General features: G+C 60.4%; 1 protein-coding gene across 7 annotated transcripts; it reads right to left on the minus strand.

The window, feature by feature from the left end:
- Positions 1–123: 123 nt before the first annotated feature.
- Positions 124–15,697, minus strand: EHBP1L1 (EH domain binding protein 1 like 1). 7 transcript variants are annotated; one of them, XM_037146482.2, is made up of 21 exons: positions 15,282–15,697; positions 12,643–12,700; positions 12,356–12,451; positions 11,938–11,991; positions 11,661–11,839; positions 11,439–11,581; positions 10,931–10,966; positions 10,771–10,842; positions 10,525–10,687; positions 8,369–10,358; positions 7,762–7,919; positions 7,623–7,671; positions 6,821–7,237; positions 6,599–6,682; positions 2,430–2,487; positions 2,254–2,309; positions 2,036–2,159; positions 1,670–1,769; positions 938–1,011; positions 739–853; positions 124–614 (listed from the first exon to the last, which is right to left on the minus strand). In XM_037146482.2, exons 1-21 carry the CDS (start codon positions 15,383–15,385, stop codon positions 515–517), a joined length of 4,230 nt encoding a protein of 1,409 aa, XP_037002377.2. In that variant the 5' UTR covers positions 15,386–15,697; the 3' UTR covers positions 124–514. The 7 variants fall into 7 exon arrangements, with proteins under 7 accessions (XP_037002377.2, XP_037002375.2, XP_053515095.1 ...); XM_037146480.2 differs by having other exon boundaries at positions 6,599–7,237; XM_053659120.1 differs by having other exon boundaries at positions 6,599–7,237; positions 8,369–8,530; positions 10,647–10,687; positions 15,282–15,694.
- Positions 15,698–16,569: the final 872 nt, after the last annotated feature.

Raw genomic sequence — 16,569 nt, forward strand, 5'->3', positions numbered from 1 at the left:
GGGGCGCATCTGGGAACCTCAAGGCCCACACAGTCCATTTTGGGATCAAAGACCTTATCCGCCTGAACACCAACCCCTCCATCTACCGAAACCCCAGCTGTCCTGAGAAAGAGCCGCCGCGGGTAGCCTTGTCCAACTTTATTCCTCACAAGGAAGGGAAGGAGAGTGGGTGCGGCAGTTCCCGCCCATCCTGCTCCCCTGGGGCTGGCCACCCGGGCCCTGCCCTCCGGGAGGAGTCCTGCGCAGCGCTCCGGGGACCCCTAACCCCACGAACACACACACATGCATACACGCACTCACGGACAAATAAATAAGGCCCGACGGCGCGGCCGCCCAGCTGCTCCTGCCCCATTGGGCCTGAAAGGCTGCCCTACCCGCCTGATCAAAGGGGCGACGGTGGCCCCTACAGGCCGCTTGCGGCAGCCAAGAGGTCTCGGTCGCCCGGGCTCGGTCGTCCGGAGCGCACGCAGAAAGCAGCGACAGAAAAGCTGACACCGGCAGCGGTGGCGCAGCCTCAGCTCAGCGCACACCTTTCGCGCCTGCTCAGCTGCCGGCTCAGCTTACGTCGTCGCTGTTCCAGGCCGCGCTCCAGGCGTTCGTCCTCTTCCAGGGCGCTGCGATGGAAGGATTCGAGTCAGCGAGCGGTGGGCCTGACCCCGCACTCCTGGGAGTGCGCTCTCGGAGTCCTCCCCCCTCGCCCGCAGGGCTCCGGCTCCCGGAGCGACAGGCCCCACTCACATCCGCTCCCTGTGGTCCAGGTCCCGGACCAGCTCGTCGCGCTGGTTCACCAGCGACACCAGCTCCTCCAGCAGGAGCTGCTCTCGGTGCTGCTGCGCCGTGGTTTTGAGCCAGTCTGAGGGCGGAAGAGGCGGTGGGTCAGGCGGGCACCACCCGCTGCCCTGTCCCCCGCCCCAGGCCCTCTGGTCCCATTTCCCACCTTCGACGGCCAGCATGGCCCGTAGCTCTCGACTCAGCAGTTCAAACTTCCTTTCCAGGTCCTGCTCCTCGATACTGGGGGACAAAGATGCCAGCTCAGGGGAGGGGGAGGGGAAGTGAGAGCCCAGGGCGCTGACCACTCCCTGGCCCCCATCCTGGCCTCACCACCAGTTAGTTGCTGGAGAGCTGGGCTGAGGGCAGAGCTATAACCCAGAATAAGTCACCTCTTTTGTTCCATCTGCTGGATGTTCACAGTTTCTCCCAAACCCCACCCCGTTTTTAAAAATAAAAACAACCCCAGTGGGATTATTTGCATGAACATTACTCATAAAGCAAGTATTTAAAATTATTCTGAAAAATGATCCAAAATAAACCACCTCCACCACACAGGACTACAACCAGCGGTTTCTGACCCCACACAGGAAACCAGCTAAGATCTCCAGGCCTCGTTTTTCCTAACTGTAAAGGAACAGGGTCAGACTGGGGCACCCAGCCCAGAACTGTCTGCATATTTTTCTCTCATTAGTAAAACTGGCACTCATTTAAGAACACACACACTTCATACAGGAAATTAGATAGGAAAAAAATTAAGATGGCTGAGCAATTCTTCAAAAAGATTTTCATTGAGAGAAGAGAGCAGTGAGTCCCTCCAACCAAAGCAGCAGAGCTCTCCACTCCGCGGGCCCAGGGAGGGCTGGGGCGGCCCAGACAGCAAGCGAGGGGCCGCACTCACAGCAGCTGCAGCTGGTCCTGCCTCCGGATGAGAGCGTTCTTCTTGTTGACCAGCGTGAACCACTCCTGGATCAGCACCTCCTCCTGCAGCTTGTCGGCACCTGCACCGGGCCTGGACAGTCACCAGGCCTGCCACTGACCCAGTGGGGCTGGGGAAGGGGCCTGCTCCCTTGTGGCACCCGGAAGCCAGAGCTCCATGCCTCCAGCAAGCTACTTCCCTGCTCAGAGCCTCAGTGTACCCAGCTGTAAACGTGAACGTGAACCCAGTCTTGCCTCCTCCCAACTCCTCCCAAGGTCAGGAAGGGCTGCAGGACTGGGCAGGTCTGGGGGCAAGTGTTAGCGAGCGGACTTTAGATGCCTGGCCCACCTGATTCCATGAGGCTCCTCAGCTGTGTCTCCACCTCAGCTGCCCGCCCATCGATCTGCCTCTGCTCCTGTTCCAGGGCCTGTAGCTCTGCACACACGTACTGACTTGTGTCCTGGAACCGTTGCTGGGGTAAAAAGTGGGGGAGGGAGGGGGGTTCAGCCTTGGCCCTGCCTAGGAAGAGCCTAGTCATCCGCTCCGCCCACCTCAGGCCACCTTACCAGCCCAGCCTCCTCCCCTGGGCTTGGGGGTGGCTCCTCTGATGGGGGACTGCCACCTGCAGACAGAGACCAGGCTAAGGCACCTCCAACTGACACCTGCCCCCAGGAGTCCCCCAGCGCAGGATCTATGAGCAGCCTGAGCGGAGCCGGGTCACCATCCCTTCAAAACTACTCACCAGTAGGCTGTGGTGGGGCTGTAGCTGTGGGTGGGCCGGGGGTGGGGGTCAGGCCTTCCTGCAGAGGAGGAAAGAGACAGTGAGGGCTTGGAGGGGTTCCCCAACATCCCCGCCTGGGGGCCAGCCAGAGCCTCGCTCTTAGAGGGCAGGGTCCTCAATTTCACACCTCACCAGCCCACCGAGCTGTCTGCCGTCCTACACGCACAGCAGCCAGCCCCCACCCCCTCTAGGAAGAGTGCCTCCTCCCAGGAAGGCCACGGCCTTCACCGTCTCCAGTCCCGTGGTCCTGGGGCAGTCCAATGGCACGCTCTGAGTCTCACCATCCTTGCTCCTGGGGCCTCACAGGGCTTGGGTGAGAGTCAGGGATGAATGCCTGTGAAGGGGCCTCTCCTTCCCCCTCTTTCCCCCTCCTCCATGGAGCTCCCTCAGGCCATCTCTGACTCCCATCACCTAGTGCTGACATCTTCACCGTGGCCAGGGTCCCCACACAGTGACACAGAGCTGGCCTGAGGTAGCTATCCTGAGCTAGTACCTCCACCTACTGACCAAAAGGGGGCGCTCTCTTGTTATCAATCCCTATGCATGGAGCCTTTCCCACTTCACGAATCTCTCAGAACCGGGCAGGTTGGCCAAAACTACCAATTTTAGCCTGGAAGGGAGGGATGTGATATGCCCTGCCCCTGGTGACTTCCCAGGGCTGTCAGACCTGGGGGCTCCCTGCTCAGCTGATAGCCAGGCCCCATTGATGGCTCCTGCTCTGGCCACCTTTCTAGTCACCGAGCAGGGAAAAGGGACTGAGCAACCCACTGTCCACCCCATGCTGCACCTCTCTGAGAGGTGGCCCTGGGCACCCCTTGCTCAGGTGCCATCCTCTTTGGCCTAGTTCATTGGTGGCCTCACCAGCCACTGCCCATGCCCTGCCAGCTGACTCCACCCTCAAGCCACAACTGAAGGGTCTTCCTAAAACCTCCACCATACCTACCTCAACCCCAGCCTTGCTGTCGGGATCCATTGGAAGCTCTGGCCTCAACTCCCACCACTTTGAACCCCACCCAGATACCACTCTCTGCTGTCTACAGCCGTAGACTTTCGCTTCCCCAAACCGCTTCCTCAGCTTGGAGTCTGCCGTACACCAACTTGACCTTCATGATCTGGCTCATTTCCACCTCCTCCAGAGGCCCCTTCGGGCTCCCATAGGGCTTTCTGCCCCCTCTGTCACCATCATGCCTCCTAAAGCAGCCCCTGAACCCTGGGCTGGGCAGATGTTCCTTCCATGGCCTGCCGGCTGTCCCCATCACAGCTCTGACCCCACCCCTCGCCCCATGGTGGCTATGGGTCACCACGTCTGCCCAACCAGAGGCAGCCCCTGAAGACAGGGTGGGGCCCAGAGAAGGTACTCAGGGTACACTGATTAACATAGTAACACTTTCTGTCCATAGCAGAACACTTAACATTAACCTTACTAAATAATAGCTGGCATTGATGAAGCATTCACTTTGGACACTGTACATGTGTTGGCTCATTTAATTCCTCCAACAACCCTGGGAGGCCGGGCAACTACCACCCCCACTTTACAGGCGAGGAAACAGAGTCAGAGATGAGCTGATGAGCTGACACAGGGCCCGGCCAGGGGCCCAGGGCTGTCTCGGCTAAAAGGTCTGTTTCCAAGCTTGCCTCTCTGTGTTCCTGAATGTCAGACGGGAAGAAAGCCCAGCCCCCGGAACCTGGTGCTGCGGGGCTCCAGAAAGGCGTCTGGGGGAAACGCAGCTTCCTTTTTAACAAGAGCCCTGAAGTAGTACCTCCAGGCTACTTTGCAAAGAACTTGTATGCCTTTGCCTCTCATCTTCAGGAAAACAGCAGAGAGAGTAAGTGGCTTTACCAGGGTCGCACAGCCAGTCCACAGTGCTGGGCCCAGAAGAGGGTACCACTTAAGAGTTCAGGCTCTGAGCCTGCCTTCACATCTGTATCCACTCCCTTTGCCTCTTTGTTCACCTTCCTGAGTCTCAATGTTCTCATCTGCAAGATGGGACAGTCATTCATCCCTGGAAAAGGCAGTGGAGTGAGTCAGGGAGGGGTTGCAGGGGCAGGCCAGGCACAGAGCAAGAGCTCAGCCACCAGGCAGGCAGCGGCAGGACATCGCAGAAACCCCAACCTCAGCAGCAGCTGAGCTCACTTACGCCAGCCCTGATGGGAATTCTCATACTTCCTCATGTCTGACCCAAATTCCCCTTTTACACCCTTATGCATGGCCCCTCCTCCAGGGAGCCTTGCAGAATTGCACCAGAGGCGTACTGCCCTCCTCATGGCTTTGCTTCAGCCCCACCCCAGCTTCAAGGTGCCTGACTTCACCCAACTCCAGGACTTTGGGAGTGTCCGAGGGTGAGGCTGGGCCCGACATCCTTCCACCACACACATGGGGCATGGGGGGTGGGAGTGGCCAAGGAGAAGTCAACTCCAGTCCCACTGGTCGAGTATCTCCTGTGGGTGGGACAAGGCTGAGGGGGTCCTGGCTTAGATGGACGAGACGCTGGAACTTGGGCCCAGGAGCCTCCTGTTTGATATTCAAAGAGCCACTGACACTTTAACAAGGCTGTGTCCGGAGGCCAAAGGCCAGCCGGGGTGACCGTGTCCCTCCGATTCCCATCTGTCCAAACTCCTACAGGGTCTTTGAGGCCTGCCCTGCCTCCCATCACAGTCTCCATGCTGAGCCTCTGAGCCTGCCCTCGAGGTCCTGGCTCCCCAGGCTGGCTTCACCCCCACCTGTGGACCCGACCGGAGACGCCTGGCAGTTCGCTACATGAGACCGGAGATTTCCCGCTGCCACATTTTTGCTTGTACAGATCCTCCCACTTTAGAACCTCCCCTCCCGCTCTTCCCCTGGGAAACCACCTGCCGGTTCTATCGGCCTGGCTCAAGTGGCTGCTTCTTCCAGAAAGCCTTTCCCAGTTTACACCCTGCTCTCCTTAGCTCAGGAGCCATCCCCAGGCAGCTGAAGGCGTGGAGTAGCCCGGCAGCTGCTCCTGCTGTCGCAGGCAGGATGCTGTAAGTGGTGGACCGCGGCGGAAAGCCATGGCCTGGACTTCAGTGGCTCTGAGTCATCGCGCAAACCCCTGCCCTCTCTGGGACCATCTCCCCTTTAAGATTTTCAATGACCACATGACACCCTGGCAGCCTTCGATCTGAGACCTGCAGGGGATGGGGTGGACAGGATGTCCAGCTGGGCCTCCGATCTCCGACCTCCCATTACCGCAGAAAAGAGGAAACTGGTCTCCCGCATCTGGACTTTCAGACCCAAGTCAGAGAATCTTGGGGTTGGGAGGCTCTGGCTGGTCCCCTTGAGTACAGAAACCTTGCCCCCAACTTCCAGGGTAGCAATAGCTGCTGGGTGACCCCTGGCCACCCAGGCAGGGGCAGAAAAACCCCAGCCCAATTTACAGTCCGTACAGAGTGCTGTGCAGGGTGCTGACAAGCTGGGGCCTTCTGGGAATTTGCTACCACAGCCCCTGACTGGGGGAATGGGGGTCACGATTGGCACACAGGAGCCAGGTGTGCAGATCAGCTTTCCGTGAGGAATCAGGCCTGCATGGTGCCCAGGCTGCTGTGAGACTTGCTTCTGCTAAAGCTCCCTCACCCTACTGCAGATCTTTAATGTGCATCTCTGAAGCAACTCCCCAAGTCTGTGCTAAGATGTTCCAAGAACGAAAGGTAACCAAATCAATCATTTTTATCCTGGCCTTGCATTTGCAACTTTTTCTCCATTTTTGTTATCTATAAACTAAATCTAGAAATCAACTAAATCTAGAAATAACGAGGACCTTCTTTGATGTAACGTGACTAGAAACCAATAAAAGCCTGTCCAGGCAAGGGTCGGGGCGCCGTCCCTTTTTGTCCACAGGACTCAGTGGTCCATGTACGGCATCCACAACACACAGACTCGGGGGGGGGGGGGCGGGAGTATGCTTTGTACACCCAAGGCTGGCGGCGACGGCCAGGACCCAGCTCCCACAGCCTCTCCGGGCCTGGTGGGCCTTGCTTAACTCTTCCCCAGGGCCTTCTGGTCAGAAATCGCCTCCCCAAGCCCAGCTGAGTCCCCACACCATGCCAGCTCTGCCCTTGGCGGCACTTGGGACCCACCCCTTTGCTCCCTAGGACCCTTATACCACACTCACCGCGGTCTCGCCTCCCGCAGCTCCCCCCGAATCGGGGTCTTCTGTTGAGAAGGAGTTGCTATTCCGCAGCCTAGAGCGTCTCTTCTTCAGCAGGTCAGCGTCGCGCACGTGGGAGAAGGAGCCATGTGCGCGGGGCGGGGGCACCGGCCCCACCTCCCCATTCACTGATGGCCGCCGCAACCGCACACCTCCCCCTGCACCTAGCGCTGCAGCCCCATTCACCAGCCCCTCCGCAGGCGGCACCAATGCTCTGGCTCCAGTGCCGTTGACCGGGGTCTCCGTGGAGCGTGCCTCCTGGGCAGCCTCGGCCCCGAGGTCCTGAGAGGCTGCCTTGGAGGCCGCCCCATGCTCGCAGCTCTCGGCCTCCTTGGTCTCCTCGACCTGGTGCTTGCGCAGCCGCTGTGCCAGGCCACTGGTGTCCAGGTCTGTGGGAGGGCTGGACGAGGTGCTGGCCACGCGATAGGTGCCGGCACCACCGCCGCCCTCCAGCTGCACCAGCTGCAGCTCTTGTCCGGTGCAGAAGGCGCGGATCTGGCACAGGTACGTCATGACAATGAGCTTGTCCGGCACCGACAGCAGCACCATGTCTGCGGGTTCCAACAGCCGTGACACGCCCAGGGCCGCAAAGCCATCGAAGGCCTAGGAGTGGTGTGCCTGGGGTCAGCAGTGTCACCCAGCTGCTACCCAGCAACACTACGGACCCCCCTGGACTGATGAGGGTCCCCAAGACTGCAGGACAGGGTTGGCCTGGCAACGCCTTCATCCTCCTATGGGAGGAAATGTAGGGCTGCATGTTACTCAGCAAAAGGATGGCTTTCAGTGGGAATAAACTTAAAAAAATAAATAAATAAACTAAGGAAAATGAACAATTAAAGACCAACAGCATAAAAAGTGGCAGAACTTCCCAAAGCCACAGCCGGGGCCCACCAGCCCGGGCTCCTTCCGACAGACGGGTGGACCCACACCTTGGACCCAGGCCTGGTTCTAGATCCCCGTCTCCAGGCACTGCTCCCCCCCAGCTCACCTGCTTGTTGTTCTGTTTGATGTTGAGCGGGTTAAGGGCGGCGAAGTCTCTGTGGAGAGAGCTCCCGTCAGAGGCTGGGCTCACGGGGCCCTCCTGGCAGGTTCCCCAGTTCATTCCCACCCCCCCCCAAGCTGCTCACATCTTGTCTGGATAGAATCGGTGCAGGATGGCACAGAAGGCTAATCCGTTGCGCCAAGATGTAGTGAAGTTGGTAATTCGAACGCCACGGTAGCCAGCGGTGACTTCCTGGCACCACTCCAGTAGGGACTGGCTGGAGCTGACCAGGGCGGGCAGGGCCTGGGGACACAGGGATGATGTGAGAAATGTGAACCTGGGCCCTCTGCCCTTGGGCATAAAACCACCCCAGCTCTGGGTTCACAGGAGTCACCAGAGACCACTGGCCAGAGCCTCAGAGCCAGGCAAAGGGTTTTGAGCTCCTGAGTCATCTACCAAAGGCAACTAAAAGTTCAGTGACCCCCCCAGGCAAGATCGGAGGACATCAGCAGCCATGCCTCAAGGTCAGCCCAGAAAATCAGCTTAGGGATGTCCCACTCCATGCAGCCCAGGGAAGACAGGATGGGGGAGCCAGGACATCCTGAGAGGAAGGGGTGAGGGGGCTCCTTGAAGCTGAGCCCCTGTCCCACCCCACCCCAGTCGACCAGGTGGGTCCATGCAGAGCCGCCGTTAGCTCAGCCCCAGGTTAGCGGGAAGCAGAAGACTGGGCCCGCGGCGGCCCCCACCCCTACCTGGCTGCCCGGCAGCCTCCTGTCCTCTTCAGACTCCTCTGGGGGAGAGGCCCCTGAGCGCCTGGGCACCCCAGCCTCTGCCCCGCTGGCCACCTGCGCCTCAGTCAGGCTGGCCTCAGCTTCTTCCCCCTTCTCGGTTCCCAAGACCCCAGCCTCTGCTTCCTGGGCCTCAAAAATACCAGATTGGTTCTCTGGAAGACTTAAACCCTCCATGTCTGCCTCACAGGCCCCCCAAACCCCAGACTTGGCCTCTGAAATTTCCAGAGCCTCAGCTTGCACCTCCTGGACCCTCAAAACAGAAGTGTCTGCCTCTGCTCCCTGGGGCCCTAAAACTCCACGCTTAGGAAGTGGGGCCTTGAACGCCTCATTTGCGAGGCTCCCCCGGAACCCAGTCTCTGCCTCCAGGACCCCTGAGATCTTAGCCTTCTCAACCTCCAAAACTGCAGTTTCTGTAGGTTGAGTCCCCAGTTTCTTAGCCTCTGCCATTTCAACCTCCAGCCCCAAGACCCCTGAACGTTCCACCTTTGTCTCCGGGGTCCCTGCCATCTCAGTCTGCATCCCTGGGGCCCCTGGACCCTCAGCTGTTTCCTCCTCGGTCCCCAATGTCTCCACCTCTGCTGTCCCAGACTCAAACCCCGGAACCTCAGAACCCCCTAACTCTGTTTCCCGGGTCCCTGATAGCTCAGACTTTATTGCTAAGACCCTGGAACCCCCCACCTCTGTCTCCTGGGTCTCCAATATCTTAGTCTCTGCCCTCCCAGCCTCTATCATTGGCACCCCCAAACCTTCTACCTCTGTCTCCTGGGCCCCCATTATTACAGGTTCTGCTATCTCAGCTTCTATCCTCAGTGCTCCTGAGTCCCCCTTTATTTCCTGAGTCCCCAGTGTCTCAGCCTCTGCCATCCTAGACTTGGTCTCTGGAACTCCCGAAGCCCCAGCCACTGTCTGCTGGGTCTCTAGTTTCTCGGGCTCTGCCATCCCAGCAGCTTCTGTTTCCAGGAGCCCTGGTCTCACTGCCTCTGCCTCGTGGGCCTCAAGTATTTCAGCTTTCCCTGTTCCAGTCTCTACCTTCGGGAACCCTGAGCCCTCTGCTTCTGTCTCTCGGGTCCCCCAAACTTCTGACTCTGCCACTCTCGTCTCTGTTCCCAGGACCCTCAAGTCCCCAGTTTCTGCCTTCCAGAGCCCCAGATCCCTAGACATCGTCCCCTGGTCCGCTGTGGGTGGAGCTTCCTGGTACCTGCTCACCTGGGGCCTGGTGCTTGCTGCTCCAACAGAGGGGCCCTGCTCCAGGCCCGTCCCTCTAACTCCAGAGGCCCCACCCCTCACCTCTGCACCCTCTCTCTCCTGGCCTGCAGCAGCCCTGGCTCCCTGGGAGTTGCTGAAATGCCCACAGTGCTCTGCAGGCTCTGCTGAGGGTGAGCTCTGCACAGTAGGAGCCTCATCCCCAGGCCTGACCCCTGTCCTCTCCTGAGGGCCCCTCAGAGGAGCCCCAGGAGCTCCCTGGAACCCTGCCTCAGATATCACCTCTGTAGCTCCTGGTGTTTCAGTGTCCACAGGTTTCACCTTTGACCTCTGCTCAGCATCCACTTGAGTAACTTCTGAATTTAGTTCAGCCTCCCCAGCTCTGACCTCTGACCTCTGAGTGTTCACTCCTGTGACTCCTGACGCCTGCTCAGTGTCCACCCCACTTGCCTCTGTCCTGTTCCCAAGGGCACCTTCCTCAACCTCGGCTTTCTGTCCCCCCAAAGAGTTTCTGCAGCCTCTGTCCTCAATGCCTGGGCTTGGCCTGGCTCTCTGGGCCTCTGTTCCTTCCTGAGGGCTTGCCTGGACCTGGATCTCCCCAGCAGAACCCACTCCTGCTAGGGGAGCCCCTGAGGCTTTGGGGGCCTCCTCCTCCCCTTGGGGGACTGAGGGCCAGGGGGCATCAGAGCCTTTCCGGAGCCGAGGTGCCGGGACGGGGGCCAAATCCTGGCCTGGGTGTCTTGAGGACCTGCGGAGAGAGCAGCAGGAAGTACTGGGGGAGCCACTTGTTGCCCCACTCTCAGCCCGACCCCCACCATTCGGGTGCTGGGGCACCGGAAAGGCAGGCTGATAGGGGGTCTGCAGCTTCCCAACGTGGGCAGGGCAGGGAGCGTGGGGCTGGTCCCAAAGCTCACCCTGTCTCCAGTGGGGTTCCAGGGGGCCTTGGGGCTTCAGGCCCCACCTGGCCCCCGACTACAGTAGCAGGTGCTGACCCTTGTCCCCGGGAGGCCCTGGCTGGGGGCGCAGGGGCACTCACAGGGGCCGGTCTGGTGTCCTCAGCACTAGCAGGGCTGGCAGCTAGGGAAGAAGGAGGGGCAGGCGTGAGGCCCGGGCCCTGCGAATGGACAGCCAGGCCCCGCCCAGCCCGGCCTGGGCCTCACCCGCCTGCTGGGGCCGAGTAACTCGGACCTCGTCCTCCTCTTCACGAAGTGTCTTCAGCTCCCGAGAGGGATCTGGAGAAGGGTTTGGGGGCACAGGGTGAGGCCAGGGCAGAGCCCTGAAGGTCTGACCCCCTCCCTCCACCTACAACACTGGGCCTACCTGGGAGCTCCCCCGGCCTCAGGGCACCGCCCCTGCCTGCGAGAAGAGACAGGCCCACGAATGCAGAGAAAAAGAGGGAACCAGAAGGAAAGACAGAATAAAAGCCTTAAGAAGCTGAAGGGCGGGATGAGGAAACCAGTGACGGCACAAGCGGGGGTGGCAGCGGTGGCAGGACTGCGCTGCAGCCCCTCTGTGCACTTTTGGTGCCGCCGCCGTCGTCGTAGGGCAGACACTAAGCTGGGCAGGCCCCCACTCTGGGAAGAGGAAGGGGCCACGAGGGGGCGCTGTAATGCATCATGCGGGACTTGGCTAAGGGACCCAGGCCACCGAGGGACCAGGGGCTGAGTCTGCACAGAGAGGGCTGCAGGGCGGCTGGGCAACAGTGAGCTCCCATCACTGGGTGTGCGCAAGCTGGCCTTGGCCCCAACACAGCCAGGGGCTTCTACAGAGCCCGCCCCCACCGCCCTGGGTCTTGGGGGTCTCAGTCCATGGCAGGCTGTGAGCCCACCTGGCTGGGGAGCACGAGCCCGTGCCTCAGGGGCCCCTGGACCATTAGCCTCCTCCTCGTCACTCTCAGCAAAGTCATCCAAGTTGCCCACGTCACTAGGCTTCACGCTCATAAGGCTCGCAAGACTCTGCATGTCATCGTCCCTGGGGGGTCAGACGTCAGGGGTGAGGGCTGGGGTCGAAGGCTGTGGACCAGGGCCAAGGAGGGCAGGCAGGCACTCACGTGGCACGGCCCTCTCGCAGCAGCACACCCGAGAGGGTGAGGCTCAGCTCCGCATGCACCACCTTCACCGACTTGGCCTTCATCCGCAGCCGCAGAGGAGCCTGGGCAGGCACGGGCCCCGCATGGCGGGCCAGGTCCACCTCAGCCGAGGCCAGCACCTTCCGCTGCCCTTTGGACTCCTGTGGGTGAGGGGAGAGGGGACAGGCCGGGAGAATGAGCACCAGTGCTGTCCCAGAGTCTCCATGGCCCCAGACCCCAGACCACCCCAGCCACTCACATTCTCAATAACAAATGTCCACTCTTTGGCTTCATACTGGTCCACGTGGGGGTCCTGGGAACAGGGGGCACTGGTGAGTACGGGGCCTGGTGGGGCAGGGGCAGTGCAGGGACAGGAAGAGCCTGTGCTGGCTCAGGAGGTGCTTGGTTGGGGCCTTCACACATGCCGGTCCATCCTGCCTGGGACCCTTCCCAGCTTCCCCGGGTCCCAGCTATCTCTTCCACTGCACATGGCTGCTAAACTCAACCTCTGAGGAGACCCCTGGGCCACTCACGCTGAGTAGACCCCTGATGTGATTCTTGGTTCGCTACTCTGTTCTTTCCTGGCTGGACTGAGAGCCCAGCAGGGGACTGCAGCAGTCCCCTGGGGCTGTAATCACCAGCCCACTCCCTTCTCTGTAGGGGGGCTAGAAACTCACCCTGTACAGGGTCACGGAGATGTCCACGTTCTCAGGTACCATCCACACCACGGTGCCCCGGTATGGGTTCTGGATGCCCGGCTGCCAGCTGTGGGCCTACAAGGAGCGGTCTGAATGCCCCCAGCCTTAACTCTCCCCTCCCCTTTGGCCCCTGTCTCCGACCTTGACCACATCTTTCCCTCCATCCTGTGGATTCTGATCTGAACCTGACTCCATGACCCTACTAGCCCTCACCAGCTTTGCCCAGGCCCCCTCCCTGGCCCCACCCTAGTTAACATCTCCCCCACCTTGGAGCAGATGCGTCGGTTCCGCCGGGTCCACACCACCGTCAGCTTATCCGGTTGCCTGGGTTGGGGCGGGGGGGGGGGGGGCGAAGACAGGGGACTTCTCAGGCTGCCCAGCCTCTCCATCTCCAGGGTCTCCCCTCTGCCCCAAACCCCCTCCCCCAGGAGAGGGAATGGACAACCCCTTATCTGCAGCCACAGGGAGCAAGGTGGGGCTGCGGAGGCAGGGTGCGGCCCAGAGCAGAAGGGCAAAGGCCCAGGGTGGGTCAGCAGGGATTATGAAGAAAGACAGGGAGAAGGAGATGAACCAAGAGGCAGGCACACAGAGACAGAGAGATGCAGAGAAAGACAGCAAGAGCCCTGCAAGAGACACAGCGCAGGGTACAAGATGTCCCTCGAGTCACAGCTGTCTGTGGACTGCCTCCTACGCACCCAATCTCATCAGGGGGCAGGGCAGAGCAAGGCAGAAGCGAGACCCTCCCAGGGCTGCGGGCAGCAGGGGTGGGGAAACAGGACCAATCAAGAAGAAAAAGGAATGAACAAGCTGACTTCGGGGAGACGGGAGGGAGCCTCTAGGGCCTCCTTGAGGTGGGATGTGGGAGTGGAGGCCCGCATCAGGGAGGGATGGGCTGTGTAAGGGTCTGGAGGGGTCTCCAGGTTATGAGGAATGGTAAGTGTGGGAGTCCCAGGGTCAGAGTGGGGGGCAGAGGGTGGGAGGCAGCCGGACAGGCAGACGCCCTCCCAGGGTCTTCCAAGCTCAGTCCTTTACTGGGCCAGGGCCCCGGAGAGCCAGCCATGCTCCCCACCTCTCAAACCCAGAGCCCTGGCCTAGCTTTGCAGCGACACTGGCTCCCACGAGGGGCATCAAGGGAGACTCCCAGGTTATATCTAAGCTGCACAGCATATGCAGGGACAGTCAGAAGAGAGGCAGAGATGTGAGGAGACAGACAAATTGAGGAGGGTCACCTGTGCGGGGCCCAGTACGAGACAGAGCTGACACATGGCTAGGCCTTGGAGGGAGAAGGTCTTTTTGGGTCCTGGTGTCCCACTGCTGCTGCCCAGGGGGTGGGTATGGCTGAGGGCAGTCCAAGAGCCCTCTTTGCCTGTACCAGTCCCATGCCAGGACTCCTGGGTTCACCCACTTCCCTGCCCTTCTGGAGTCTGAGACAAGATAAATGGCTCTCTCTCAACTCCTGAGGATGCTGAGCCCAGAGAGACTGGGGGCCAGGCAAGGTCACACAGCTGACCCTAAGGGTCTCTGGCCTGGAGCCAGGCTCCTTCCCCAGCCCCAAAATGCAGGCAATGGCTGAGCAAGGGTATCCATGGGGGCCTTCCCAGAAAGGGGAAGTGGCAAGGGGTGCCTAGGGGGGCGGAGCCTGGCCAAGCAGCCTGACTCAGGCTGGGCTCGCCCTCCTGGGAAGCTGCGACCTAGGCAGGGGCAGCTTCCTAACCTGCGCTCCAGGCTTAGAAGCCCAGGAAGCCCTGACTGTCCCTTGTGACTCACACGTGTTGACAATGCCCACACCCTTGGCCTGTTCTCCAGGACCATGCCCAGCATCTACGGACCCTACCCAGGGTGCTGGGACAGAAGGTAGAAGCCAGAGGCCTGAGTTCAGGTATCGGCCCTGTGCTGTGTTACCCCAGCCAACCGCTGCACTCTCTGGGCCTCACCTAAAGGACCGACTGGCCCTCTGGCTGTCCGAGTCAAGAACAGGAATACGGCAGCTACCCAAGGGACCCCAGCCTCCTTCCACTGGCCTCCCATTGGACCCAAGGTCCCTTCCTGCCCCAGCAGCCCTTTCTCTTGGGAGCCTAAATTTATCCCCGCTTGGCGGGTAAGATCCCCACAGCTGTGCCCTAATCCAGCCAAGGGAAGCTGACACCAGTGAGCACATATATTTAGGGTGTGACGCAGGGGCCTAGGCAGCTGCGGTGGGGACAGGAGAATGACGCCCCTGGGCCCTTTGGCAGTCCAGGCCAGGTCCCGTACCCGCCCCATCTCTCCCCCCACCCCACCTTGCCCTCTCCAGGCCCTCACTTCCCAGACCCACAACCTCCTAGGCCCTCAGGCCCCTTTAAGACACTCCTGTCTCCCTCCTTATCCCTCCTGGTGCTCAGTTTCCCCTTTTAAGGACATTGTGGAGATGAATCCAACCTCCCGGAGCCCAGTCTGGCTGAAGGAGGGCGTTGTCCTCTGCTTTAACAAGTGGGCAGGGGAGGAGGGCCACAGCATCCTTGTTCTGAGCTGGACTAAGGTCCATGAAGGTTTCCGCCCCAGCCTGGCTGCCAGCACACCTCAAAACTTTCTCCGTCTCCCCACGCCACCCTGAATCATCCCTCTGGCCAAAAACATGAGGCCTTTCTTCCCCTCGGCCCTGCGCACAGCTGAGGAAAGTGTGGGCAGACAGATTCTCAGGCCCGGAAGTTCTAACCTCACTCCCCCAAAGCTTCCACAACCCCCAACTCTAGAGGGGCTCACCAGTTGCAAGGTCCCCCTTGGGGTCTCTGTGCCTGGGACATGAGGGCCCAAGCTGGGACAGGGGCCACTTTAGCCACTGGGCTGGGGACAGGTTTCTCTCAGGCTCCAAAGGCCTGATGGGGTCTCAGCCAGTCTGGGGTCCCCGAGGCCTCCTTCCACTCACCATTTCTTGGTGCACTCCACCACCAGCTCGTGGTAACAGGCCACAAACTGGAACTTGGCCGCCCGCTTGCCTACGCGCTGCAGGCGCTTCCACACCGAGGTCATGGCCCCTGCCGCCCCGCAGCCCTACTGCTCCTCAGACTCGGGGCTCCCGCTGGCCCACGGCTGCTGGCCCCGCCCAAGTCCCCATGGCCTCCCAAGTTCCCAGCCGTGCTGCCCGCCCCGTCTGTGCGATGGTGTCCGAGGCTCGGGCACCAGTGGAGCCGCTGTCCCCACTGCTGCCTTTGGGGCCTGCCTGGTGGTCTGGCTGAGTCGTCGGGGTCGTCTGGGGCGAGTCGGGTGGCTGTGGCACTGTATAGGGAGCGCGCCGTTTCCTGGAGCCGCACCCCCGTCGGAAGGCGGGCGGGGCTCCAGCGGGCACGGGGGCGGGGCAGCCAGGCTTCCGGGGCCTTTGCGACCGACCAAGAGGTTGAAGGGGGGGAGGGGGCGGAACGCCAGGACCACAGCGCCCGCTCGTTGCACGCCCTGTGCCGGGGAGAGGGCACCAGCAACTTGGCGCCGCCCTCGCTAGCGTGGCTGGGGCCGCCTCCCTTCCTGCCCTCAGCACAGCGGGGTACTTACTGGTGGCCCCGTTTTACAAACTGGGAAACAGAGACCCAGAAAAGGGAAGAGACTTGCTCAGGGTCCCAGTGCGAGTCTGAGGCAGAGCCCGTCCTCAACACTAGGGTGGCAGACTCCTGTTTGCCCCCCACTTCTTACCCAAAGCAGGAGGGAACAGTCACCAACCTGGGTGACTACCTGTGGACAGCACCCTGCTTTCTGTCTCAGAATCTGACTCCTCAGCTTCCAAGTGGAAACACACTCCCAACATCTAGTAAGCAGCTGGAAGTTCAAATCCTGACTTCCAAAAAGTGGGTGACTTTGGGCAGAGCACTATCGCTCTGCGGCTCAGTCTCTACCTCCGTTAAATAGGGATAATTATAGTCTGCCTTTTACACTGTAATTGAGAGCACAAAACCTTGAAAATTTGTATTTGTACCTAGAAACCTTACATTCAGTACAGAGCCTGGCTGATTTTGAGAGGTTTCATTTAGTAGAATCCATTACCTCAATGGCGATGGCAGTGTGTGTGTGTGTGTGTGTGTGTGTCTCCCGTGGAAAGTATGCCTGGGGCGTTAACAGCTGTTTACACCTAGATTACAGCCCAACCTGCCTGGTAATGAACTGCAGGGGTCAGGCCCGGAGAGCACCAGAGCTCTGCAAGGTTTGCGAACAGACTGCAGCCTGGT

This window comes from Artibeus jamaicensis, unplaced genomic scaffold (genome assembly GCF_021234435.1).
Source record: "Artibeus jamaicensis isolate MK-2021 breed Jamaican fruit bat unplaced genomic scaffold, CSHL_Jam_final scaffold_614, whole genome shotgun sequence".
NCBI classification, from domain to species: Eukaryota; Metazoa; Chordata; class Mammalia; order Chiroptera; family Phyllostomidae; genus Artibeus; species Artibeus jamaicensis.